The following is a 25,927-nucleotide window of genomic DNA, read 5'->3' as shown; positions in this document are numbered from 1 at the left end:
GACACCTGTTGATGGCGTATTTTGCTTGCAAGAGAGCCTCTGTATGTGCAGGAAGGCATAATTTACGCGTTAGTCTACACATATGGGTCAGGTGTAAGTAAAAGTAGGCGTTGCAGGAAGCTTGAAGAGATTTAGCGCGCTTTATAGGGATGATTTGGTGAGATATCTAAATGACAGTAGCTTGTAAGATACCAGGAATCGAAGAGGATCCTAGAAGATTAGCTCACGTAAACAAGAGTAACAGGGGTGCGATTTATGAAGTTTAATAAGAGGCAGCTGACCCCAATTTGTAAAATACTTTGTTTATAGAGATTCTCTGTATGTGTAGCAAGTCACGTTCGTCAACCCTCACAGGTTTGATGTAACTGACAGTAGGCTTTGCCCAAAACTTGAACAAACCTATCGCACTTTATCGGGGTGATTTGGTGAAATACCAAATTTAAATGGCGATAGCTTACAACACGCCGGGAATCTCAGATGGTGGTGGATAATAGGTTCGCGAAACGAGTCTGAGAAACGGCTGCGAAATCGACTCGATTCTCCATATTAGTTTACGTTTGGAGATAAATTGTTTACTCTCGGGAGAGAACATTACTAGAAGGTCGAAGTACGAACCGCGGCAAGTGGAAAGAGCTGCGTATGGAAAGTGTTGAGGTGGCTGGTGATGTGTCGTAATAAGTGTCGGCTGGCTTAGCGAAAGAAGGAGACGCCAGTGTCGCCGGCGGCCTCCGTGTCTCCTCTCGGAAAGTAAGTCAGTATTAATCGCGGCCGGGCGCCGCGACAGGGCGGCGCGCGGCTGCGGAGGGCGTGGCCGCGCCGGCGCCGGCCAACGGCGGGTGGCGTGCGCGCGCAAGCCCCGCCCCCGCTGCGCACTGGGCACCGCGCAGGCGAGCCGCTGCCCGCGTCGCGCAGTACGCCGCCGGCACGCCGACCGAGCACACAGACGCACGCCGCCAGCGCCCGCGCCCGCGCCCTCGCCTCCGCTCTGCTGACTATGCCGTATGCGGCCACGGCCACGGCCCGCCGCAGTAGCTAGCGACCGCGAGGCAGAGCACGGCACGACGCTGAATTTCACCGACCTGGGCAGCCCCTTCCAGGGGGGCGGCTCGAGCACGCCGACGCCGACAGTGGCCGCCATGGCCGACGCGCAGGCGGAACAGCAACAGGCGCAGCCGTCGGCCGGGAAGTCGGCCTTCATCGAGCTGCAGCAGCAACAGCAGCAGCAGCAGCAGCAACAGCAGCAGCAGCAGCAGCAGTACGGACACGGCGCGAGCCCGCTGCGCTACTCGCAGCACCACGCGCACCACTTCGCGGGCCCCGCGGGTCCCGTGCCTCCGGGCCCGCCCGTGCCCCCGCACCACGTGGACCCTTCCGCCGGCTTCGGCAGCCCGCGAGCGCCGCCGCTAGGCCCCTACCCGTTCCCGACGATGCACCAGAACTACCCCGGATACCACCTGGGATCCTACGCGCCACAGTGTGCTTCGCCACCCAAGGACGGTAAGAATTCGTTGTACTCTGTGTGCGACGCTGCAGTGGAGTTTTCGTAGCAGTGTCCGCCAGGCGCGAGTATTGCGGGCTCGACAGCTGTCAGGCGCCGTGTGGCCAGGCTCTTCCGTCCCCGATGGGCGCCATACGGCCACCTCGTAACGGGAACAGTGTCTCTAAAAGTGCCATCGGAGAGTCGACTCGCACGGTGCTGGAACACGCCACACTGGGCTCGGTCCGGTTCTTTACCACCACATTCGCTTCCTTTGCTGTCGTATCACCTCCAGACCGTTCGCAGTGATCCTCTGTCCCAGTCTGTGTCATATGACGTCCTGTCAAGACGAGGACGTGCAAGTTGCTTGACAACAGTGCTCGAAGCTCTTACCTTAGTCGTGTCATTTATCATTGCCACTAGCCGTGCAGTGTCAAAACGGGTGCCTCCAATTAATTTCGTGCCCCTCGAGTGACCGTTTTGGATTACTTAGCTTCCCATATACCGTGAGACCCATATAGGCTACTGAGAAAAAAGAAAAAGAAAACAAGCGGAAATGGCCAGTGTTGTAGAATCAGTGCTACTACAGTTCAGACACAGTGCACACAGAATTGCCTTGCCAGTCCATCTGTAACCACAGTTGTTAACACCACATCTGCCTCACCGTTGGGACAACCCACTGAGCATTTCTGTTTTACGTAACTAGAGATCGTCCAGCAAAGCAATCCCAGTTTGGGTGTAGCGCCCACCAACGCATCTTCGTTTCGATCGGCTGGTGAGAGCAGCAGAGACTGTGAAGTTCTCGAGGGAGCCTTCAGTAGCTAGCACGATTGAATCATTGTGAAGGTAATAAACACTCTGGACGTGTCATGTTTTACCTACGATAAAGGGTGATGAAGTGTTCAGAGTGAAGCTTATTAACGCAAACTGTAATGACACATTGTGTCAGCGCACGGGTACCACGCCTCCGGGCGACCAGCGCGCTGTAGCCGTGAACGCTCTGCGTCACATATTGCTCCCGTCTTACGATTACCGAGTCGGGAGGACCGTGATTTACCATTTGGATCACGGAGCCCACGTTTCGGACATCATCTATGATGGTGTAGAGTTCGAAGGCTAGTGGCTTTTACAGTGATTATCGCTCAGCTGATCGTCTTACTTAGACGGTACGATGCTCAGGTAACATTGCGCAGGTGTGAAGGAAAAAGGTGAGAAAATTGAGAATCGCGATCGTCTGACAAGGACCGCGTTATCATGACTTCGGGCAATGCGGTCCACGCCGGACTTAAGATCTGTAGTATTTTGAATTTGATTTGGTTTAGCTCATGTTTGCTTTTCTCCGATATGCATGTCACTGGTACGAACTGTAGCAAGAAATTCATTATTTCCAACTAGGAATAGTTCTTTGAGGAGAATTGTAAATTAGTAGACTGTCACAAGAAATTTATTTTTCGTGCTTGAGGAAATAGCTGTTTGCTTGTGGGACCTTTATCTCATCCTGAGCATATGAATGGTTAAATTTCCGCAGGTTTCGGACATGTACACTACCTCAGTGTAAGTTTTCGTTGACCAGTAAAACATGTGTTGAAAACAAGGAATGCTGGTGGTAGCAAAAAGAGGAAACTGCTGCCTTTTTTTTTCATATATTCTGATTGTCGTCCTTAGTACAACAATTCTATAACTTTTCCGTACGATGACACAGTAGCTTCATATAGCATACAAATTGCTGCTTTACTTAGGGGAAAATACCAAATGTTTTAGTATCAATAGCCAATGGACGTTCGCAACGGGCTACCGTAGAGCTGGCTGTTTAGCACGGTACCATGTTGGTGAACACTGAAATCTGCTGGCACCTCTCTCTTCCACATCGCTAAACTTTCCTCGCTAACTGTTACTTTTTTGCTCTCAGTTACACCAAAGGCAACATGTTCTGCGCACCGTGGTGTCGTTAGTGTAATTCACACTTTTATTTGCCGTAACTTAATAAAGCATAACGACAGTAGCTGTTTACTCTACCCTAACAACATATTCAAGAATAAATTTCGCCGCATTTTTGCTTTTCAGTTTTACGTAGTAAATTGACTTCGTGTGTTTTGAGGGTATTGTTTACTTTGTATTAGTTTTCCGTTTAGCTTTCTTACTTTATTTATGCAAATCTTTTCCACTGTAGAACAAACGGTCGAAGTTTTGAACATGCCATAGTTGATAAGCTAGAATCTTGACCGAAGTATGAAATTCTCTGCGCGCTACGCAGGTTTCACTTTATCTATAGATTTAGCTCATAATACAGCATTCTTGCATGTCAATGCTCACATGCATTTATACTATATTGCTAGCCCATTAAGCTTACCGGCACGTTTAGAATGTCAATACAACTAAATTGAGTCTTCATTTACGTAGATGTATTTCCTTTTCAATCAATAAAATTTCCTAGATATTGTTACTGAAAAATAAAAACAGTGTTTCAGTAGCACTAAAAGGTTATTGTTTACGTACTCTACTAATAGATCCATTTCTCCAGGAAGCGATCTGTCGACACAATATGCTTTGAGAATATACGTGCATAGGTGGCTTTATATTCTTGCTAACTCACATTCCAACAATATCAAAAACATTTTAAGCAAATGTATAGTATGTGTTACTTTATGTAATATTTCATTTTATTTTTTATTGTGAAGTACATTGTTATAGTAGAATATTCCTGAACAAATTTCTTAGTGGCGTTGATAGTTGTACGAAAATGCCCCTCCAGCAACATTGAAGTGTAGCTTTGAAAGGACTGAGTGAGGGCAATACAGCGCATTGTAGAACGTATGCTTTCAGTATCCCTCCGACGACGTAAACAATGTAGAAGGATTGGCAGTCTTGGAGAGCTTTCGCTTAATGATCGATTTTAAACTGAGTAGCAGTACATGACCCAGCTGGAAACAAGAAATACAAAAGGACAAGAAATCTTCATTCAGCAGTATTCGCAGTTATAAAACAATAATCTGCTAAATGGGTTACCACATTGCGTAGAAAATAACTTAATCAACCATAAACACAAGCCATTAAGAATAAGTGATTATTTGGCAAAGGTCCTCTCAGTTTCATAGGGATGCGCTTCATTCTGGGGAATGAAGATTATTATGCTCTAATTGTTTTGTCAGCTGTGTTTATTGTTTTTTTATCTCATTGCTATCTATTTAGTAATTCTAAGGCTTCATCTGCAGGCAGTTTTTGTTTGTAATCGATGATGCGTACCATCGCTAGTACACCCGATTATTGTAATCCAAAATCCTATGGTGTGTTTGCTACACGACTGGCAATTTGAGCTGGATGAAGATGAAGGCTTAGAGTATCGCGAATCGTTAGTAAATAGACAAAAAGCAATAAACACATTTATGTGTAGACAAGATAGAAAGAAAATAAATGGTCTTTATCCTCCTCCGCAATATTTTTGATTTCTGACGTCCCCAATTTTCAGCAATAAGGATTATGCCTTGATTCATGTAACTCTTAATTCTCTGTAGGTTCTTACGTAATTATTGTAGTATTTATACGTCAAATTATAATACTCAGATACATATTTAAAATTGTAGCGGCTGAGCACTGTATAAAAAAACAAAGAAGCATGGTCTCACATTTGCTACTGACGAGTTGAGCGGCGTATCGTGCTTGCCTACAACATAAAGCCACCGTAATTTGCCGTCAAAATAAGGCAATAATACGCATGATACTGTTGTCACCCAGTTAATACGTGTGCCTCGTCGTTAAAAGGTCTAGTAACTAATTTTTGAGGGTTTTAGTTTCATTAAATTTTTTTCTATATTGAAAAGTGCCCCCAGTCTCTTCCTGCCAAACGCTCCGACACTTTCGTTGCGGATGCTATATTTTAAGCGCATTATTGTTGTTCGCAGTCATTAATTCGGTATCGTTCTTGCAGAACGAGTCCCTCAATTTGGCACTGACCTTCTGTTGTATGATCTTTGTAAAGAATCAGTCTCGCACTCAATGTTACTACAACATTTGCAGTTATAAATATGTCATTTCTGGAGCTGTCTTCCGAACCTTTGAGCCGGTGAGCAGAGTTGCTGGATAAACGCGCAGCTTTCAGTTTTCTAGAATAAGCTCCCGAGTGCTATGGTACGAAACCAGAAAGGGAATATTTCTTTTTGTCAAATGGATGTTCAAAATTTTCAAAGTGTCTACAGTATCCTCCTCTTGTTGGACTTCACATGACATTTCGCAACCTAATTCCACTAAAACTGTTTGGTGCTAATTTTCCTGCGCAATTTCTCGCACGCTGATCTAACATAATGAATTTTATATGCTGCTCTGCAGTACGTGTGGGGAATCTGACGTTGCAATGTCTGAGGCGACTTTCTACATGGTATATGATGTGCATTCTTTCTTAATTTTTCTTGCGTAATAAGTCAAACACTTCATTCTGTATTTTGCAGCCTTGGCATTAAGCAGGTTCGCTCTGTTGATTAAGAAGGAAAAAATGGTAACATGAGAGTGTGACTATTGTAAAACTTTAGTTCTTGAAAGACATTGAGATAGCGTCACTGCGTAGTCACAGCGGGGGAAATGGCCCAGTATTTCACTGTTATTGCGTTCTTACTGAATCTGTATGTTTTCATAATCTTCTCATTCCTTTAGGTGTACAGATAAGAATGACTCTTACCGCGTTCATCGTTGTAGACACTTTTATATTTTAAATCTCTCTTTATTGGACCAATGTTTCGATCCGCTCAACACTATTTACGGCGTCCCTTGCTTGTTGCATGAAAATACACGTCTTAGGTTTTTAGATTAGGATCCATAGTGATTTGTTGTGGGGCAATGAAGGCATCATTTCTCATCAACCGGAAAACTAAAACTTTCAATAATCTACTGGGCTTTTTCGTGTGTTTCCCTTTGATGGTCTAGACATGCCTTATTAATTATTCTGTCAATAGTTTTCATTTCCGCGAAGATGTGCACTCTTGTGGGTATGGGACTGCTGTTCATTCACAAGTATCTCTAGAACAATTTTCACTGCATGTTGTCTAAAAAGCAAAAATCTTCATTTGCGCACCCGTACGGTACTCCTTATAAAGTTCATAAATGTCCTTCATGAATTGGTACAACGTGATTTTATTATCTCAGAATATCATGCTTCATTTGTAAACTGAGAAGTTTTTATCGTCTTAACTTAGGTTCTGTAGACTAATTTTGACTAGTAATAGCTACATGGTAAACGCTTTACTATCATTACTCTGTACTAAAAATGTTTATGTAATTTTTACTGCACGTATTAGCAGGGAATATAACAATAATTGTAATCTTTAGTTGCATTAACACTATCAGCATGCTGCCACACTACTTCTGTATCTAGTGTTTATATTATACTTTTTGGGTGAATTTTTCTTCTACCGCTGGTGTTTTTTCCTCCAGATTGGCTGTACGGGAAGGGAATAAAATCGGAACTGCTGGATGATCGGCAGTGCGGCGAAAAATGTGAGTTCAACATTCATTCACTAATTGCAAGTTCAAACACACAATTCAAATTAATTCCTAACTAAGACATAGGCTACCTAAATATACAACACACATTCACAACACAAACGGTTTCATATTATTTGTGCGGCATTAAAGTTTGACTACAAGAAGAGTCTTTGTATCGAAATAGTAACAGAGAATGTTAGTTATCATTTAGAACGGCCTTATAAGGGAGAAACGACTCTATAGTTGTCCACCGGAAAATAGTTTCTTTGTTGTTTATGGCGTGACTTGTCTTCCTGATCGTGTTGTATGTGTACCGAGTATTGAAAAGAAACACACATGTAGAAACTCGAAGCGAGTTGGACAGTATAACGAATTTTGCAGACAGTTGCGTAAAATGCTTCCGCTCATTCTCCTTGTGTTCAAAGCGGCTATTAATGAAAATGTCTAGCTTTAACTTATTTGTGTTAGAGAGACGCCCTGTGTCACTGTTGTGCAGAGAACTAGCCGAAACATTTTGTATTACGTACCCGCATTCATCTTGGAATAGTTTATAATGGAAGGAATACTATGACTTGACGCTCCACCGACAACGAGGCCCTACAAACGGAACACAAACTTATACGACAGGGTTGTGGAAGGAAATAAGCCATGCCTTTTAGAGTGAACCGGCGCGTCATTCCTCGTAATTTATGTAAACGACGGAAAAATTAAATCTGAGTGGCCAGACAAGAACGCGAACCATGGTGCTCCCTCGATTGGTAGGAATTCTTTGTCTCTTATGTGTGGGTCATACAGCTATGCATTAGCCCTAAATAACAGATATAAAACTGAACCTTTCAGGGATTTTAGAATCAGCATCCAGCTTGAACGATTGTTCCGTTACAGCAGTGGAAAGGATGGTTCTACATTCTCCTTCTCAGAAGCGTAATCCTACCGCTTCCTGTAAGTGTTATTTTGGGTGTTTAGTTAGTTACTTTGATTCACGGCCTACTGTGACATGAGCGGAAACTCTTCGACGCTATACTTGCCACATAAATGACTGATCTTTTTCTCTTTTTAATGAAGAAGTAATGTTCTAGTTTCGATAGTTTAATTGGTATGGTAGGTCCTCGGCACTCAACCGTGCGGATATCAGCACTGACCAATGTCGCAAGAACAATGTCATAGTACAGTGGCTCGAGAACGTGTTTTAGTTAGAGTACGTATGCATTTCAGTGCGGATACAGAACCTCTTTAGTGTAAATTAAGTACGGTTACCCTATCGAGTGAAGGCAGCCTGGTGCGTGCGTGAGCAGGACGCACAAGGCTCTCCGCGGCCGGAAGGATGGGAGCCCGCCATGGGAACTTTGCTCAGCAGCCTGCCTTCATGTAGAATTCCGGGAAGCCATCCATCTGTCCAGACGTCTGCTCACATGTGCGCTTCAGGCCCTCTCAAGTGCTGCACCGTCGTCTCCCGTATCTATCTCGCGGCGACAAACCATTCGTATTGCTGGGAGCACACAAGACGAAACGCTACTAAAAGGATCCCTCGTAAATCGTAACAAAGCTACTTACTGTCCGTGCGACACACTCTCGCCGCATCCGCGGAGAGTAGCTGTTTGTGTTCTCGGAAGGCATTCGCTAGAATTTATTATGCCTAATGCTTTATCAGTTGAAGTTGACTGTTAAAGGAACGATTTTAGTAAGCGTCGTGTGTCAAGGACGTGCTGCGATCGGTCTCATGAAAGGGAAAAGAGGAAATTTACTTAATATAGAGCCGTCGACTGACAAGGGAAGTACAGAGACGAGTTTTATTTTCTTGAGACGAAGTCATAGCGTTCTTGTGCACTATAGCAGCTAACTGCATGAAGTTTTTATTGGACGCTAGTTGATACTTCGTTGTACGTACGGAGAGCTGTAGTAAAATTTTTCGCATCCTTTGTTCCTCAAATGCCCTACAAATTTCTGAAAAATTTCCACATTGTCTTATTATGTCTGTCACTAGCTTTCCCGTTTTGATTCAGTTTCTTTAATTCATCTCTCAGCTACTGGAGACTGGGTATTTCTTTGCTCTTTGCGTGGTATAAGCTAACAGACAGTTTTGAACATAGACAGCCGGTAACTGCAGTCGCATCTCCGCAAATTAACTGAAATGATGGCTCTTTCTCTCAACTGCTACAGTCTCTTTACACTTTCTGTTGTTGCACTGCTAGTCAAGACAGTCTTTTAGTATAGTTACTGGAATGTAAGGTAGACCTGTTAAGAAACGCACGGTTTACATTAAAATAAGCCACATGTAACTGCTGTTTATCACATAATATTCTAACAAGTTGTGCGTCCGTAGGTTTACCACTCTTAAGGACGGTTGCAGCGGACTCAGGATGAACCGCAGAGTGCTAGAATACAGACCGCGGAGCAGGTGAGCGTAACGCGGCAACGTTCATTGTCTTCTAGGCAAGGTTTGTCCGTACACGTTTCCCGTAACGGTACCTGCAGGCTCGAGCTTATCGTCCGATGCGTAAAATCTGTCTGTGAATGCAGTTAGACCCGACGCAGCGTATTTATTCAATTTTAGACGAAAAGTGTCTTCCGATTTTACAAGTGATATGCGCGAAGTGCCGTAGTTTGTTTCTCCAACTCTTACAGACTGGAAATAATAAAGCAGATTTGTAATTATTTGTCTGCACTAGCACTTAAATTGGTATAAGCGTTAAGGATGTGGGATACATTAGACCGACTGAGCAGTAATATCTTTAGCAAGAAACAATATGTTTCTCTCGTGCGAGTGTATCGGAACTGTTATAGCAGTTTGAACGCAATAATAATTCAGAATCTAGAATAGATATGTGTAATAGTTTTCTTACGCCTACGCAGGTTATTTCTTTTTCTTTTCCTGAAAAGCAGCACAACTCTGGTGTAACTCGTGAGATGCTATCGCAGCGAGATGTAGTGGTAACTTATCAGCGGTACGTCACGCTGAGAAATAACCCTGAAACGAGCTAGCCCCGGTAGTGGCGCGACAGACGCAAATCGCCTGTAAACTCTGCGCGCTCTCATTGAATTACGTGCTGTCCGACAAGGATAATGTACCACTCATTGTGATGCAAATTTACGGCACTTCTTTGCTTCAGGCTTAGAAACTGAAAGCTATATGCTTCTCAGGCCAACTTATGGATATTTATCTAAAATTCACATTTAATCTTCGACTAAAATAGTTGAACCGAACTGATAGACGCGCTTCAGCCAGACGAAAGGAAAGGAAATTACACACTTGTTTTATGAGACGTTGAGTGTGGGAGACCGTGAAATAAAGTTAAATTTTTTCGCTTATATCTTACTCAGAATATTTAGTGTCGTTGACTTGGTGTTTTAAAATGCTTACGAAGCTACGGGTACTATGACAAAACGCTCCGATTTGTAGTCCGGCAATGTATAGTTGCAGAGGTTTAGACGCTAGCGCCAAATCTGCGTTTAGACGTGCCATTCCACGGAGCAAGCCATTATTTCGGCCTTCATGAGCTGTACGCTAACACGAACCGCAATCTCAGTTAAGAGGGTAAATAAAACATCATGTTTTGTGGGAGTAACAGAAAACTGAACATAACACAAATTAGTGTATTCCACGGTTTTCAACGAGTTACCTTGCCTATTTAGAGGTTCTGCAAGCACATAAGAGTTCGGAGGAGTATGTAGAGACGCGGTACATGTAATACAACGATAAAAATATAATTACTTCAATCACTCTTTATATGACGTCCTAGGTTTTTTTCCCACTGACTGAATTTTTGACCTACTGCAAGCGTAATCACGAAAATAAGTCTTGTTCGTATCGCATTCCCGCCATTTTCGGACTTGAAGATTTGTCTATTGAAATCAGCAGCGACATGGGTCACGAACGGCAAAGACAAACGTTTGTATACGTATTTTGTTGCTCCTTTAGAAGAAAAATAAGACAGTATGTTGAATGTGACGATATAATTTAATAATGTGTATTGTTCTCAAGTTATCTTTGGTATGTATGTTTACACAATGCAAAGAAGAAGGTGACTGAATCTTTAGTAGCACTTATGTGAAACAAACATCGAAGAAAGATGCTTTATCCATTATGTACGTCGTTGAACTCCGTGGTTGTCGAACAGCTGAAGGACGTTGGAAGAGACGTTTCTCTCAACAATCATTAATTAGTTAGAGACTGTCTTATTCATCGAAACTCTCGTACATGTGAAGTATCCTAAAAAGTCGCCGCCGAGTGGATCGACTTTGATTCACTACAACGTTTTAGATGAAAACAGCCAAATGAACTTACTGATATCTCATTTGTCTGAAGAGACCGCTATTTCTGACTTCAGGCTCTGGAGTTTAACATGATGCGCGATGCAGTTCGAAAGGAAGAATATCACTTGGTGTATATCTGTTATTATTATTATTATTACTAAGAGGAACAACACATTAAACGTAATAATGCCATTTATGCGTTTACAACGCTTTCTAAGGTTTATCAGTGGTATGAACGCCTTTAAGGAATAAGATAGATGTAGGTCCGATCGGAGATAGATAGTACAGAAACACTCTGCATTCAACTCTCGCTGATATATACCGTTCCACAAGTCGCCGACGAATGGATTGGCACTAATCCTTCTAGCGTTTTCACGAAAGTAACAAAATATCATTTTATCAACGTGTATTCCCTTAACTGCTCATAATTTTCGGCCGGCCGCTGTGGTCGAGCGGTTCTAGGCGCTTCAGTCCGGAACCGCGCTGCTGCTACGGTCGCAGGTTCGAATCCTGCCTCCGGCATGGATGTGTGTGATGTCCTTAGGTTAGTTAGGTTTAAGTAGTTCTACGTCTAGGGTACTGATGACTTCAGATGTTAAGTCCCATAGTGCTTAAAGCCATTTGAATCATTTGAACCATAATTTTCGGTCTTCATGCGTTGCTGATTAGCATCAACCTGGTGCAAGTTAAAGGCAAATACAAAAATTTCGTCATAGCGTATTATGACTCTGTTAAGTAGTAGCATAAGGGAAATGGTAGTGTCATTAGGAATATATAATGCTCTCATATAAATTCGCTGATTAAGAGAGCAAGAGAGCCAACAGACTCATGCCTCTACTGACACAGTATCTGTAAGTGACACTACAAATGCGTAGATTTTTTTTCACCTATGGCATCCATATATGGTTCTAGAAAATTGGCAGCAGTGTTGCCTCCGCAAAAGCTTTTGCTCCCGTATTTGGCGAAAGTTAAAGCGAGCGAGCAAGACGTTTGGTCCCGAGCCGAGCCGCGCGTGCGACGAGCCATGATTTAAAAGGCGATTATTAACGAGGGAAGCACGATTCCTATAAAATGAAATTGTCCGCCCGCTATATGTTACGAGGTGCCCAACGCGTGTCCGTATCAAGATATTAATTTGCGTCAATGATCACGTGTTAATGGTGTGTGTGCGGCGATAAGGTATCTAGTATCGGCCATTGAACGAGCGCGCAGCCACGGAATGTGAGACAATGCGCCCTCGCACACTTCATTGAATGTGACGGCGCCGCCGCCGGGGGCACGATATCTAATTTGCGCGAGCAGGGGGAACAGCCTGCTAATTGTGTTAGCGCCAACGTGCCCAAAACAAAAACACGCGCCTTGAGCCGCTTCTGAAACAACGTCTCATTCACACATTCGCTGTAACACCTAACGACACGTCTCGGCATTAGGGGTAAAGGGGTTGTAATTTGGAAAGACAATGGCTCACAGTTCAGTTATCGGCTAACCGTCTCTCCGGTCTGAAGGGATGAATGAAATTCTGAGAGAGTTTTGTGGTTGTTTTCTTAGAACAGATCTTCTGGACTCAACTATTGGTTTAACAAGAGATCACGTATATATATTGGACATTACACCCAGAACTTTTCGAAGCAACTTTTCTAGCTTGCTTTCTACCTTTCTTGGCTAACACCGCACAATTTTCGTGAAACTTGTCAGCAATTTTGGCAACTATGCTAGTTTCTTGCCATCTTTTCCGTCCTTCACCCCCCTACCTCCTCCCCATTCGCATAATTTTATAGAAGTTTCGAGCTTGAAGAGTTTATAGTCTCATCAGCACAGCAGTCGTTGCAGACATAACTGTCTCATATAAACAGTATTCTGAGAGGAAATCAATCGCTCCGTTTTGAATCAATGCGATACGTTCCGAATACGAGTCCAGTGTCTGAACCTCTACGCCACCTCTATCGGTGTATAATTTTTTCCTCACATTTTCTTTCTATTTCAAATTTTAAGAAAAAAATAGCCTTTCCAGTATGGTATCCGGTGAAATAAAATGTATGCACGGTGCAGTTTGTAAAATAAATAGTACAGGTATCTCGAGAGCGTATCATCAGACAGTTTCTGAAAGATTTAACAAGGCCGTTCTTTCTAACGTACCTGTATTTTCTGGTTGTTGCCGTCTGATTACTGATCTTACGTTACTTTTAACTCGATAATTCTCAAGTGTTCTAAAGCAAACCCAATAAATGTGGTTCTTTGTGGTATAAATGTAGCTTGTTCATGAGTAGTACTACTGTTTGGCCAACTACATTGCCTGGCAAAATTCCACAGGAAAACGGAATCCTGCGGCGTGGAGATGACTGATCTTCCGTCCATCACACAATTTTAACACTCAAATATTTATAAGGACGTTGTTCGCATACATGACTGTGTAAAGATAAAAGCGATAAGCATTTTGTAGAACTAGGAAATAAAATATATTCGGCGTCAAGGTCTCACAAGTAGGTTATATGGAGAAACGATAAATTTTAGAATCTTCCTTATCTGCTCACTTACTGGCAATTGTAGCATTCCAGCCTATACGATACTTTTTAAATGTATACATCTTCTCTTCTCCAACGCAATGAACGACCATGCAATTATAAACTATCATTTTTCAATTAGAAAACTTGGTCGGTACCACTTCGTTTTTTACACTAGCCTGGTAAATGCGGTTTACCCTCTAGGAAACATTTATCCAGTTGAATGCAATTAAAATTACACAAACATGTATTAGAAAATTGTGGTCTTTCGTCATTATCTAGGTTGTATATAAAAAGACGTCGTCGAACTTCTGCCAACCATATTAGTTTATTGTAACACGAAAACTGTCTATATAATTTAGAATACAGCACGAGAATCACTCTAGAAATATTTCGAGTTACTGATTTGTTGCGAAACTCTTCCACAAGCAAAGAACCATCCAAACAACTTGATGTATATGCACAGAGTTCTGGATTATCTGCAGTTAAGTACAATGGAAATTACCTTCTCCCACTTAGTTTATAGTGATTTTCATGGGTATAGATCTAAATGTTTGGTCTCATAGTGTAGGATGCGAGCTACCCGCTTTGACAAACAAATGTTATCAGATACGAGGGAGTTCTGATCAGGTGGATCAAAGAGCACTACTAAAAAGCATGAGCTAGAAAAATACTACCGTTATTTCATATAAGCTCCTGGAATAAAATCTTCCACAAGATTAGTCGCATTTGACTGTTTTCAATAACATGATTCACCTTCTTAATTCATTTGTTTACTAGTGCTCCACCAGTGCCGTTGTACTCTATGATTCCTGCGAAGAACGTGGTTTTCTCGTATAATTTCCAAACGCATTCTCATCTCGAATCACATGATGTACACAATCCAAGGGAAACTCTAGCCTGTCCATTTGAGACTAAGAAATTTTGCTACTCTGTCGTCTTGTTATCTACTGAATTCAAAATGTTGGCAGGAGATTAAGAGACTAAGGGTATCTATCCAGTTGCCTACTGCTGAGTGCTTTCGATGACTTTCGTGTTTCCGTAGCACCACAGTACAATGAATGTGTCGATGCCTCGTCACCTGAGACACTTTTTGCGTATTAAATTGTTATCCCCGTTACACGAAGACAAGAAATATGGCGAAAGACGCGAAATTAGACGGATGCGTTGCAGTACTGCAGACTGCATCATCACAGCTTAAGCGTTTTTCGTGTCTCATACTCACTGGAAATCGGCGTAACTTTTTTGCCATCTATAAATACAAGTTATCATTGTTTTTCTTTATATGAGCGGTGTAGCATGAAACGGAAACAACGAGCGTGGTTATTCAAAGAAGGGGAAAGGCATTGCACAGTTGGGATTCAACATCAGTACAACTTCTCATTTTAATTAGTAGTGTACCATCAAGCATCTACGTGGGATTTATTTCAATATGGTCGAGCTCTACTATTTTTGTTGGTGTTTCATTGTTCAATTTCTTAGAAAACTCTCCTTTTGACACAACTTTCCGCGAGAATAGATTTTACAGTTCGCCACCCTGCAAAAGATCCGCACCTGTTTTAGAGCCTTTGAATTAAATATTATGAGGTAAAACTCACCCGGGAAATTTTACATGACACCATCCAGTACACAAAACTTAAATAAAATCTTATTGAGATGTGTATATTGCAATAAAGAACTCAGATTTCCAAGCAGTCAGTATAGTTGGTGTGTTTGCCTTCTCGCATGAACAGATATCATACTGCCAAATAGTTTATTAGCTGTTGCAGTAAGGCATGTAATACTCACCACTCTTTCCTCCACCTACCAGCTGTTCTGACTCTCTAATAACTTTGTAAGAAAATTATAACTATGTTATATCTAGGCTTAGCCACGTTTGTGGTACAGACAGATGACATTTTAGAAATTTTTATTGTATACAATTTTGTTACGTAGTTCTCTAAAACCAAATACAAAATTGATAAAGGGACTTACTGGATAAAAAGAAGCCAAAGAAAGTATGATGCACGTCGGAAAGCGTCATGTGACTCGATATTTACAAAGTAGCTCGTAGATACGATTTTTAGAGAGAAAACGCCGCGCTTCACGTTGATAAGAGTCCGAGACATGAAATGTCAGCAAAGAGTAACATATTTAACTTAAGAGTTTCTTGGTTCAGTACCGCAGTGAATTTTTAGGCTATCTCCTGGCTGACTGTAATGGTCAGAAGTAAAGCCCTGTGTAAAGAAACTAGCAAACTGGCAGGAACTACAACGAAGGTCCCGTTTTAGAACGCCCACGTAAGGTACTCAGTACAACCAAAATACACAATTAACTCAGTGTAAGTAACTTTAGAATTGTTTGACCCAAAAATTAGCATCACTTTATAATTAACAATCATAGAGATGAATACTTAACTGATTCTGTTTAACATAAAATCATGCAGTAATTGATTGCATTCTGTGTTCCATCGCGAAATGTGCTCGCCACTCGAAGCGCCATGCCACTAACCGTGCGCCCCTCCCGACGGAGGTTCGAGTCCTCCCTCGGACATGGGTGTGCGTATTGTCCTTAGCTTTAACTTAGTTTAAGTAGTGTGTATGTCTAGGGACCGATGACCTTAGCAGTTTGATCCCTTAGGGATTAACACACATTTGAATTTTTTGAAATGTGCGCCGTGCCGAAATCGTATATTACAGACAAAAACAATAATTTTAGTAGCGAAACTGTTCCCTTCATTGGTATTTCTAGTAGCTTATGAACTTCAGTGCCACTCTTAGGCAATAGCAGAAAGCTATTTTGGTTTACAAAGTGACTAAAAGAAAAGTGTGTTTGAAATCTTATGGGACTTAACTGCTAAGGTCATCAGTCCCTAAGCTTACACACAACCTAAATTATCCTAAGGACAAACACACACCCATGCCCAAGGGAGGACTCGAACCTCCTCCGGGATCAGCCGCACAGTCCATGACTGCAGCGCCTAAGACCGCTCGGCTTATTCCGCGCGGCAAAGTGACTCACCATTACACGGAAAAGCGCTTAAAGCGTGCGAATAACGGAATAAGCGTAAATCGAAATTATGCGGACAACGCTCAGATTACTTGTATAATATGGACTGTGTTCTCTATTTTTCGGTATCCATTTGATCCTTACATGACTTCGGATGCATTTCGGGATTGGTGTTAGAAAAAAGGTTCTGTCGATGCCTTACCAAGTTGAAGGCTTATTAAATGTGAAATTTAACTTGTAACACTGAGATTAAGAGAGAGACAGATTTAAAAGATGAATAGGAAGACGACAAGAATTACGAACACCAAGAAATCACTTGAGTAACACTCCAATGAATTCATTGATCTCCATAGGTTCGCACGATGCGCGCAGGAGCAGATGATGAACACATTTTTACCTTAAAAAGTTAATTTGATAAACATTTATTCCTTTGTTCTGAACCGCAATAAAACTGAAATCGAGGTAGATTGTGGCCCACTATTAAGAGTGAAAACGCAGAAAGCTTTCCTAGTAGGATAGCATAAGATCACCCTAAAATACTCTGATAATATTGGATCTTATCGGACACGCGCATTTTAACGTCTGACGTGCGCTAACAGCAAAAAAAGAAAGTTAATCATTTATGTTTGCCTTAATGTTATGGTGGTTTGAGCAGTATTCAGAAGATAGGAAAACTTGAATTGATCAAACGAATGTAGAATCACAGTGTGGAGGCAGGAAGGGCATCCGGCCACCCTTTAACAATTAACTATGCCAAATCCGTACTTAATCTTGCCGACCACGCGCACGATGCGGGATAAAGGCAGTAGCGGCAAACGAATGCAGAATCACAGTGTCAATTCTTTTCTTCAACCTACCTTCTATAAGACTTCTGCGTTTGTACGGTCAGAGGCTATAAGCCTATTTTGTGGTACAGTAATTTTATTCGTTTTGTAATTTTGTAACGCAAAATGTAGCTCGTGTGAAATTAACGTCTTGTAGATCGTACCTTAAGTAAATCCGACTGTTAGTGGGATCAAAAAAATGTTCAAATGTGTGGAAATCTTATGGGACTTAACTGCTAAGGTCATCAGTCCCTAAGCTTACACACTACTTAATCTAAATCGTCCTAAGGACAAACACACACACCCATGCCCGAGGGAGGACTCGAACCTCCGCCGGGACCAGTCGCACGGTCCATGACTGCAGCGCTGAGACCGCTCGGCTAATCCCGCGCGGCTAGTGTAATCATTATGATGTTTCTGAAACTACCATCAATTACATCAATTGATACGGTTCACGATTATTTATAAATTTTTATCTTCGTGTCTATGAAATACTGATCCTATCGTTGGGTGAACGGTCTAAATCGCTCAGATACCGCTGATAAATACTGAGGTACCATAAAGTTTGCTTCGACAACAAAAGGTCTTTTGCGTCTTCTTCGTAGTATAACACAGTAACTGAAAATAAATCGGGGGACAAAGAAAAAAATCACGAAGACTTTCGCGACGAATTTGTTGTACTGAACGTGCGATTGTCGCGACAGATCTCTATAAAAATGCGAGCTTTCGACAATATCCGCCATTGCCTTCGGCAAGATGACAACTGACAGTCAAAGAAGTAACGGAGCCACACAGGTGTAAATCATGTGGTAGTGGCCTCTGCAACGAGAGATTACAATAGCGCCAATGAGGGTTCGTTATCGGCAGCGTCGTCACAATGTATTGTGCACTGTGGGCGCCAGTACAACATATCCATTGACGTAATTCCGTTAATTCTGTGACAGTCAGTTGCTTTTCCGACAAAGATAATGGTGAACGATGTCGAAAGTTCGGGATTTTACACAAAATTAACGCGACAGGTCGAGTGAGAACACTAAATACAATGAATCAGTCAGTTTCTGGATTTTATAGTTATAAATGGTTGGTGACCTACACACAAATTACGTTTTTTAGTGTTAGTACGGGTTCCTGGTTGTATTATTATTATTTTTATTGTGGTTATTATCTGTCTTATTTATTTGCACGCCCGAATAGTCTCAAATGACCACCATGGAATTTAGGAACATTAAACATTGAACTCTGCGGCCAGTGGCTCGTAATAGCGGCGGCGGCAGCAATAGCGGCCACGTGCTCGTAAAGGAAGCAGGCACGGGGGGGCGAGGCTCGGATGTTATTCATTAGCCGATTAGCCGAGCCAAAGTGCGAGTATGGGCATTTTTAGCGCATCTGCCTGTCGGATCAGTGCTGCGGGAGGCGCTGTGTTGACACGACAATGGCGGCGCCCCCTGGAGCGGACAATGCGGCACACACGGCCAACAGCAAATACGAGCGGTCACCCGCAGCGGCGAACCGCCGTTTAGGGGACACCACTCACTATCTGCCCTTCCCTTATTTTATTTGACGTCTCGGAACGGGGCAGGTTTCTTCCGTAGCGCAGATCACAGCCGGCGATTCTTCCAGAAATACCCCGTAGCAGCTAAAATATTGCGTGTATCGTCGCATCTGAGTGGATAGCAATAAACTATAAAATTCACCTCCAGGTAGTCTACAAATAAGAGATCGGCCGGTTGTTAGGATTTCACGTTCTCGTAGACAAATACACAGCAGTCAGTAAACCAGTGGGATTGTACCACATTTTCTAATATTCTTTAGACTATGTCGGTCGAGAGCACTATAGTAGAAATCTATCCGTCTCGCTTCACTTTTGAAATCTGACCTCAGACAGCTAGAAATGTATCGGGCTTACTCTAGAATTATATTGTAGCCTCTCTGAGCTGCCTGAGCTGTTTCCCAGTTCAGTTCCTATTTAGAACTCACATGATTGCCATTATAATCGTGATCGTTACATGATTTGTACTGAACTCCACACATCCGCTAAATTTCTCCGTATTCCTCGCCACACCTACGACACAAAAACACAGTATTTGATTTTAATGAAATAAAGTTTAAGTGATATGCGAACAAACTACGCAAATTGCTTTGTTCTCCTATAGACTATTTTGGCATAATGCAGCGAAGATTGACAGGAGAAATATTCATACCTCATACAAACGTATACCAGAATTTTTCGCTTGTATGTTCCTTTACCATGCTTAGCACTGAAATGACGAAGCTCGCAGTTTTCAATAATTCATGTGTGCTTAACCGATAATACTCAAATCAAATTAAAATGAGCATTAATCATCAATAGTAACTTTATTACAAAGCCAAATTATGTTATGATACCTTGAAAATCAGCAAAGTTAGTAAAACTGATACCACTGAATCGTACACAATGTTCCCATACTTTTATATGATAAAACTTTTAATACATAATGTGTACGAGCAAATGGTGAACAGCCTGAAATGGAGTCAGTTGCATAATTTAAATTATGATTCGGTTAATTATTGGCACAATAAATTCGTTTAAACATTATTATTTGCATGTAAGTCCCCTGAAATACAATAATGCGTCAAAATCAGCCTTATATTTATTACTGACAGGAACGGAAATTCGAAAATTTAATGCTCTACAACGTGAAAATAAGTTTTATGCTAACTCGAATTTATATAAATATGCTTCTCATGTTTGATACCTGGTTTCGTGAATGAGAAAGTAGTAGATTCAGATACAATGTAATAAACGAAGCAGATAAGTTTCCGCAAAATTCAGTGTAAACACACGTGGTAAGAAAATTAAGTTCGTTCAAATTCAGAGTTGCTGTTTAGCTTTTAATAATTGCAAAGATCAGTTGATTGTTTCCGTCGCATCATTGGCTGCAATTTATAGTAGCTATCGTAAATAATGTAGTGTACTATTTACAGAAAATATTTTCACAGTTACTAGTTTTAATTGAATCATACTTTATGTGAACAACAGCGTTAACTGAAGCTCTGATGACAGAATTTTGCACATGTGTGACAGCTCATTCACAGACTCTAGTTTTCAAATTCGGTACGTAGAGCTATTTTCTCCTTCAGATAGATTTTGCTCTTCGACAGGTGAAATTGAGGAATAGTTTTATAAAAAAAGTAACAACATGGAGTCAAGCTCTCATGATGAGTTATTGAAAATATATGACAGCGTATACGGAAACACTTGTTTCCATCTTCGGTATGTAGACTTATTTTCTCCTTCAGACAGATTGCACTTGCCAAAACAAAAGAAATATCTTAAATCGAGGAATATATTTCTAGTTTTCCCGTAGTAAACTAGCAATTTGGATAGTTTTCGCGTAATTCTTAAGATTCACTTTCTTCCCGTTTGTGTTTACAGCGAATTCTGCGGAAACTTACCTGTTTCGTTTCGTATACATCTCTTCTTAACCAACTGTAAACAGCGCCACAGATTTTCCAAAGTAACACTTCTACAAAATCTGAACAAAAGATACAGCCCTATTTAAGAAGCCTTTAAACAGAAAAAGAGAAATATATTCATTGGTCTGTTGGATATTACGACTACTGTGTTGGTAAAATACTTTAAATATGTAACGAAATGAAATACTGTACAGTATATCTTATGTCCAACATTGTAATTGTGAACTCATACACAGTATCAACGCAAAGAAAAATAAGAAAAATATAATGTAGAAAAAAGATATTGCAGTAGGTGAGCACTGCACTTTATGCGTACATGTTATGGTCGACCGCTTCCTTGGGTCTTTCACCCTGTATGAAGTTTCAGATAACGACTGTGAGAAAGAACTAATATTCTTGAGAGTGTGACTTCTATACCCACAACTAGATTGTTAGTTACGGAAGTTTGAAATGTATTGTAAGGATCATCATTTAGAAGTTCATAATTAGATTTCAATAAAAATCTCTGTGAACTTTTCTAACATGTTGTGCCAAGGTTTTCTAAGTTGTAACATGCTTCGGCCTATGCATTCAGCTTATATCCTTTCACATGAGAATTACCGCGATGTAATTAGAATCAAGCCACTTCAGTTTCAGCGAAACAATGTCTAGAACGTCGCATTTTACTTTGATACAACTAGCTTCTTGAAGTCTTTTGGCTTTCCTTTCCCTCTTAGAGAAGTAAGTTGTAAATTATTGAACCATTAGAGACGAATTTTTCATTACTTCAACACCGGCTCTTACTCGTTACATGGAAGAGTATCTACCGAATTTTTCAGTGGCCGCTTATAGTGCTTTAGTTTAATCGCTGACGTGGCACAATAAACTTATACCGTTAGTAAATGAAATTAGTGTACCAATACAGTTCTCAGAATCAGTATTAATCATTGACTCAATGTGTAAATCTTATTTCAAGTTACATATGTCGATCACACAACCGGAAGTGTAATCTTCCTGGTCGTAAGTGGATTTTTGTCGAACATTTATCGTACTGTTCTTCGTGATGCGTTGCCGTAATGTTCCTCATTAGCTCTTTGGGATGGAACAAAAGTGGATTTCTGGTCTTCTTAAATCTGCCCGTGATTCCATTATTTATGCTCTTTGGAACCAGTAATGTTTCCGTAGAAGTCATCTCTTTCATGTACCGACGCTTTGGTACCTAAAACGCAGGCAATTTTCCTGGATGGCACTGTTATTTAACGTGAGAGAGGTTCATATCTCCTGAACATCCATCAACGTTTAGGTTACTCATAGTTTCTGTAAATCAATTCTTACGAATGAGGGAATGATTAGTTAGATAAGACCACGGTCGAGACCTTCTGTATCTTCGTCCTCTTGAGCTAGTCTTCTGCCTCTAATAACCTCAACGTAGAGAGTACGTCGAACTACAGCCTTCCTTCCTTTGGACTGAATTCCAACAAAATATGCTGCTAAGCTTGTGATGTGTTATTTGCTTTCATTGACGAAACCAATGTTGAAAGGCAAAAATCTTTGGCCAGTACACCAAATAAATACATCATTTCACAGCACTGAGGAAAAGGAGAAATTTTTCTGAGAAATTACAGAGCTATAAAATCTGGTTCAGTGAATATCAGTGGGAATGAAGCATTTACTTCCAGAACACGAAGAAAAATTACGAGATTCAATATTAGCGTTTCACTTAAGTTGTTGCGAAAAGTATCAAAATCCTGGGTAAAGTCTCGAAAAATACGTTTCAGCCAGCAGAATACACTGAGAAATAGTGATATTTATCACCATTCCATATAACAACTTAATTTGGAATTTATATGAGAAGTAGTTGTGTATGATGTACTATGTCAGCTTTGAATGGTTCGTTGCGCAAATGCTGTAGACCGTCAAAGAAATCACTGTCACATGCTATACAAATGTAAATACTTTGCCGATGATTTATTCACGGTCATTTCTGACACATTTAAACTTTGAACGCAATAATAAGTTGACTATAAATATGGTTCAGAGACCAATATTGGAAACTTGCTTTCAGGAGCGAATGATTTCTGTTACAGCTTAAAGTTGATCGACCCATCGATAGCGAGGCTATTGGGTATGAGAACTTCTCAAATGAAAAGGATGGGGGAGGGAAGCTGCTATGGTCTTACTCAAGGACCTCTTTGGCATTCACAATAAGTCATTCATTCCTGCCGTTTCTGAACACAAATGTAACATGTTAATCCCTTCTTCACATCCATTGATGATTTTTGGCAGAGGTACTGAATAATGTCACGAAATATTTGTACACTGCGTTTACCAGAGGAAGTACGGGGCTTTACCATGTCCGGGAATGACATACAGTAAGCTCACCTCTTTTCACAGGAAAACTCAATCAAAGTGAAAAAAAGAAAACGAAGCACATTATATGTGGATCACTACATAAAGAACGATTCCCGTAAAATTATTGATGGCAATTTCTTAATTGCCTGTTTTGCGGAGAATTACCTAAGAGAGAATTTACGTTACGGAATGTTTCTATAATTTAGGAAGTGTTAGTGGTGAAAATCAAAACTGAACGTTACTATGCTTGTATAAGGCATGACGTTGGTGAACAAGATAACGGTTCTGAGCACCAAATCATCGGAAGCAGAGGTAGAGACATCGCAGATCTGAAGATTGATTTAAGATGATTGCCTTCATTAGAGTCTTTTCCTTATTCAAATTACTAACGCGTAGGAAGCACGTAGGAAACAACGAGAGCTTTCATTGTTTTCTTTCTGAATTCGTCAGTTTAACATACTAACACAACACCGAAGATTTCTTGTTTTGAAGCAAGTAAATGAAATCCCTGAACATATCTCCTGGAAATAATGCATTTTAGAAACTTCTGTATTATTATGTGCTGACGAGTAAGTACCCTCACCGCAACAACAAAAGGAAAGGGAAACAAGAGAATGACCTACTATTCGTTTTCAATCTTAGAAATTTTATTATTATTACGTAGCATCGTGTCTCTCTGCCGTGCTGTGTTACTTGAGCACAGTCACAAGCCAAAGAAGTTCTCTTTTTGGACGGGATGCTGTCTGTAGTGACCTGCCACGCTACTGCTTAAAAAGAAAGAAAAAAAAACAGGAATACCAGTAATTACTGGGACACTTTCACTTTGCCTTTAGCAGTGCCTGTCGCATAATTATAATTTCCCATTGAATTACTTCGTTCTTGGTTTCGGTGTCAGCGCCGTTTCATGACGTATCGATAAGGGGTTACAGCAATGAAATGGAATTTATTTGACCGAAACTACTTTTCATTGGAATTTGATGAGAATGTTACATTCGAAAATGTTTGTATGACATTTTTTTCTGAAGGTAGGTCGAGACAAATATTCATACTTTATTATGCCTAAAACATAACACTGTTATACTACTTTAAATTACATAACGTGAGCAAATTAAAAAAAAATGAATAACGCCTGTAACTAGCTTACTTGATTCTCACACTGTTATAACTATTTTCAGTACATTGGATATTCAGAGAGCAATTTTTAAGAGATTTTTTTTCAGTTTTGCATCGTATGCCGATGTTAAACATTTCTTGCTTTTAGACACGATTTTTTTGATCTTACGATTCCTTCTGCAACCAGGACATTAGCAGTGCGATACAGGCATTGCTGAGCGATATTTTTAAACAAACGTGACTGGATATTAAGTTCTACATGCGCTTACCCACTCCTTCATAAGAGAAATTTACTCTTACTCCCAAGGTTAAATTTAAACCTTGGGAATGTTGTTGAGAGCAGACGAATGCTGTCAATAGCTCTGTGGGCAAATATGGCGAACCGTTCGTGTCTCGACAAGTGTATCTGCGAAGACGTAACAAACGATAAACGACAATTTCATCACCAAGAGAAATATATTAGCATAATATTCAATTTCAGGAAATTTCCATGCAATGTACACACACACACACACACACACATACATCCACCGAAACATTAACTGAGGTACTCGTAATATTCGCAAGTTGTATTAGTCTGAAGTACGAGTAGTTTATTTACTTTACGTAGGGGATGTCTGTTATTCGCTACACATTTTTATTTGCTACGTATCCTGTAATGTTACTGTCGCTATCTGAGATGTCGGTGTCAGGAATCGGGAGTAAACCAACTACACAATTTATAGGTGCCAGTTCTGTTCATAGCAAGAATATACATACCACAGTGATGACGTTTCTGTTAAAGCAACAATACTCCTAGTCAGCTGCTTTTGTTACACGTAAGCTTCCTGGTTGTATATCTTTACTTAAACTACTGTCATTTTTGGTAACCAGATTTATTCTTCAGATTTTACTTTGATTGGAGAAGACCCTGGTCCGAATTATCATCAAGTTAACTTCGTTCAATCTTTTTGTGGTTTCACTGAAGCACTCATCTCGAATTACAGCTATGTGACTTAATGAAATTTGAGCTTTCTCAAAGCTGCACTAGTGTTTTATCAATAACAATTTAATTAAAACTCTGAACCCCAGAGGAACTCAGTTTGAATGTGACTTTTTGTGATGGTAGGAAGCTTTCATTCTCTCATAGTATTCGTGCTGCGTGCCAGTGTATGTTTGTGGCCTTTGGACTTCTGTACTCGGTTGTAAAACGGATGCCAGATTAGTGATCAATGGTGGAACTTCGAAATCTCTTGAAAGTGTAAGCGCTAGGGAGTGCTAAGCCACGTAAGATAGTATAGTAACAGAGATGAGAAATGTATTGTAAGAAAATATCAGAAAGGTTGCAAAACGTTAGATATATGGAGAACAGAGACAGAAGCAAAAGAAAAGAAATATACGGGTTAAAGATGAAACGAAAAACAACAAAAAAGTACGAGTTGCGCCTATCCGTGTAGACAATGTAAGATAACTGTGAAACGCACGTCGAAATACAGAAGGAGCAGAAACTGAATGGCTAAACAGAAATGTGA

The 25,927-nt window shown here is 40.8% G+C and overlaps 1 protein-coding gene across 2 annotated transcripts in view; it reads left to right on the top strand.

Annotated features, from left to right (window-relative positions):
* The first annotated feature begins 909 nt into the window (after positions 1–909).
* LOC126298857 (homeotic protein distal-less-like) overlaps positions 910–25,927 on the top strand; it is a 301,048-nt gene continuing 276,030 nt past the window's right edge. The window contains exons 1-2 of one of the 2 annotated variants that reach the window (XM_049990363.1): positions 910–1,497; positions 6,899–6,961. In XM_049990363.1, coding sequence (XP_049846320.1) covers positions 1,002–1,497; positions 6,899–6,961 — 559 coding nt within the window. In that variant the 5' untranslated portion in view covers positions 910–1,001. The remainder of the gene's footprint in view (positions 1,498–6,898; positions 6,962–25,927) is intronic. The other variant, XM_049990364.1, reaches the window with a different exon arrangement.

Source organism: Schistocerca gregaria, chromosome X (assembly GCF_023897955.1).
Source record: "Schistocerca gregaria isolate iqSchGreg1 chromosome X, iqSchGreg1.2, whole genome shotgun sequence".
NCBI classification, from domain to species: domain Eukaryota; kingdom Metazoa; phylum Arthropoda; class Insecta; order Orthoptera; family Acrididae; genus Schistocerca; species Schistocerca gregaria.
The sequence above is the reverse complement of the archived record's forward strand: the minus strand, read 5'-3'. Positions and strand labels throughout refer to the sequence as shown.